The sequence below is a fragment of the Nothoprocta perdicaria genome, unplaced genomic scaffold, assembly GCF_003342845.1.
Source record: "Nothoprocta perdicaria isolate Ctin4 unplaced genomic scaffold, notPer1 scaffold_621, whole genome shotgun sequence".
NCBI classification, from domain to species: domain Eukaryota; kingdom Metazoa; phylum Chordata; class Aves; order Tinamiformes; family Tinamidae; genus Nothoprocta; species Nothoprocta perdicaria.
The window spans coordinates 9,150-11,299 of NW_020455890.1; the positions used below are offsets into that span (position 1 = coordinate 9,150).

The 2,150-nt window shown below is 45.4% G+C and overlaps 1 protein-coding gene across 1 annotated transcript in view; it reads left to right on the top strand.

Annotated features, from left to right (window-relative positions):
• The first annotated feature begins 552 nt into the window (after positions 1-552).
• The window catches only part of LOC112956368 (polycystic kidney disease and receptor for egg jelly-related protein-like), a 16,727-nt gene continuing 15,129 nt past the window's right edge, over positions 553-2,150 (top strand). Inside the window, 1 exon segment of the mRNA XM_026049869.1 lies at positions 553-2,147. Within this exon segment, the coding sequence (XP_025905654.1) occupies positions 553-2,147 (1,595 nt within the window).

Consider the following 2,150-nt stretch of genomic DNA (forward strand, 5'->3'; position numbering starts at 1 on the left):
AAGCTGCAGCCACAGCCACCACCACATTGCTCCTGGTACCTGAACTCAGCCTGTGTGAAAAAGACATCTCGCTGGTCAGGGCAGCTTGTGCTGCAGGCAAGCCGCCTTCCAGGAAGAAGGGCACCACCCACAGCCTCCAGCCTGATTGCAATGCAGTGCTCATCCAGGCCACGGGCTGCTCCTCGGTGTCTTCACAACAACTTGAGCATTGAGATGCGCAGGCAGGATATGCATCTGTTTGTGCTTTGGCCACACGTTCACCTGATCCACCCACGGCAGCCAGTAGTGCTGGGCTGGTGTGCACGCCTGAAGAGTATAATGTGGCAATACCGTTTTACCCACCACACAGGCAACCCATCTACCTTTCTCCTTCCTGGCAATGAGCATCAAGAGGCACTACCACCCTCTGCTTACCCAGGAGCTGTGGTGCAACAGAGGACATTGGTCTACAGGCAGCTGGACAGAAAGGGGACAGGAGGATGGTTCTGTTTCTACAGTTCTCCTACTTTGCACAGGAAAGATGTTGCCCCTGCTCTTCTGCAGCTTGGTGAGATGCTGGTGGCGAGCCTCTACTTTCATGTTGATGGAAAGGACTTCAAAAACTTGACAGGAGAATTACATCTAGTCAGTGGTATGCAGGACATAACTGCAGGTGGAGAAACTCTGACCTATGTCAACCTTCAGCCTGGCAAAAGCAAGAAAGGCACTTAAATTTTCAGATACAGCCACAGAACCTCTCATACAAAGGGAGAAAACATCCGTTCTGCAGATGGCTCCAACACACGCTACGTGCTCTACCAGCACCAGGAGCTGTCCTACTTAATCTCCGTTGAGTTTGTGAAATTTCATTGGTATAAGGTCAATATCTACCTTTATATCAATCAGAAGAGGTCTGTGGTAGACAGAGATATGGAAGTGCACATTTTCAGCAGCAGGCCTTCCTTTCTGCACAACTTGATTTATTTAGTGTGGTTTATTCCTGTACAGCATCCCATGCTACAGTGTGAGTGGACCTTCAATCTGCAGGTATTTGGGACAATGAGAGACTATCTTGTTCAGAATAACACTTATACATACCACGATCATGTAAGTAATGCCACACGTTTTGTCCGTTGTTCTGCTTTATCATTTGATGCTGAAAAATATTCCGGGTTTGTGGCAAAAGTGAACCGTACGAGGAATGGACTGGCACCTGCTCTTTTACAAGTCAGAGCGAAGAATTATGCCTCAAAAACCATAGGACCACTGGTGGCTTGTCAGCAAAAGTGCTCCGAGACACAGCAGGTTTGGATTTGGACCCCCACTGTTCATACTGCTCTCTTACGTCATAAAAAGGGGGCATCTTTCCACCTGTTTGTTAGATTTCTGGTGAGCTGCAAAGACAGTATTATTACTAGACCTTTGTGGCAATTTTATCTTGCTGAGGACACAAAAGCAGACTGCTCAAACCCTATAAATTCATCTATGGTGCATGGTGCAAATACCATATGCATAACTGCTCCTGGTTCTACTTTAGATTATGGGTTGTACCTGTTTAAYTTCTTTATCCATATCACTGCATATTGGAATAAAATAGATATCAATGGATCAGACAGTATTTATATTCAGATCGACAGAACTGATCTAATTGCAAATATTGCAGGAGGCACATGGCGGACAGTGGGTTTTTCTGACAGGTGGGCTCTAGATGGCTCTTCATCCTCAGACCCTGATTCCGTAGAAGGACTAAAGGGCATCAGGTTTACTTGGTACTGCACTAGAAGGCTATCCGACTATGCAAATATGAAATTGAGTATAGGAAAGAAATGTCATCCCACTCAGAGAAATTTGAAATGGTTAACATCTTCAGGTCCAGTTCAGACAGTGGCCCCAGAAACCCTCCAGGGAAATACTATCTATTATTTTCGTCTAGTGATACAGAAAGATACAAGACAGAGTTACGCTGATCAAACTGTCCATGTGAAGCCAGGATCCCCACCTCTTCTGAATGTGGTCTGCCTTGAAAACTGTGGTAAAACTGTAATCCCAACAGAAAGATTTACATTATCTGGAAAATGCCTCAACTGTAGAAGCAGCAGCCAACCAATCTATCACTGGTCCCTTTTTTCAGCAGAAGAAAAATCCACAGAAATTAAATTTGACTGGTGGTC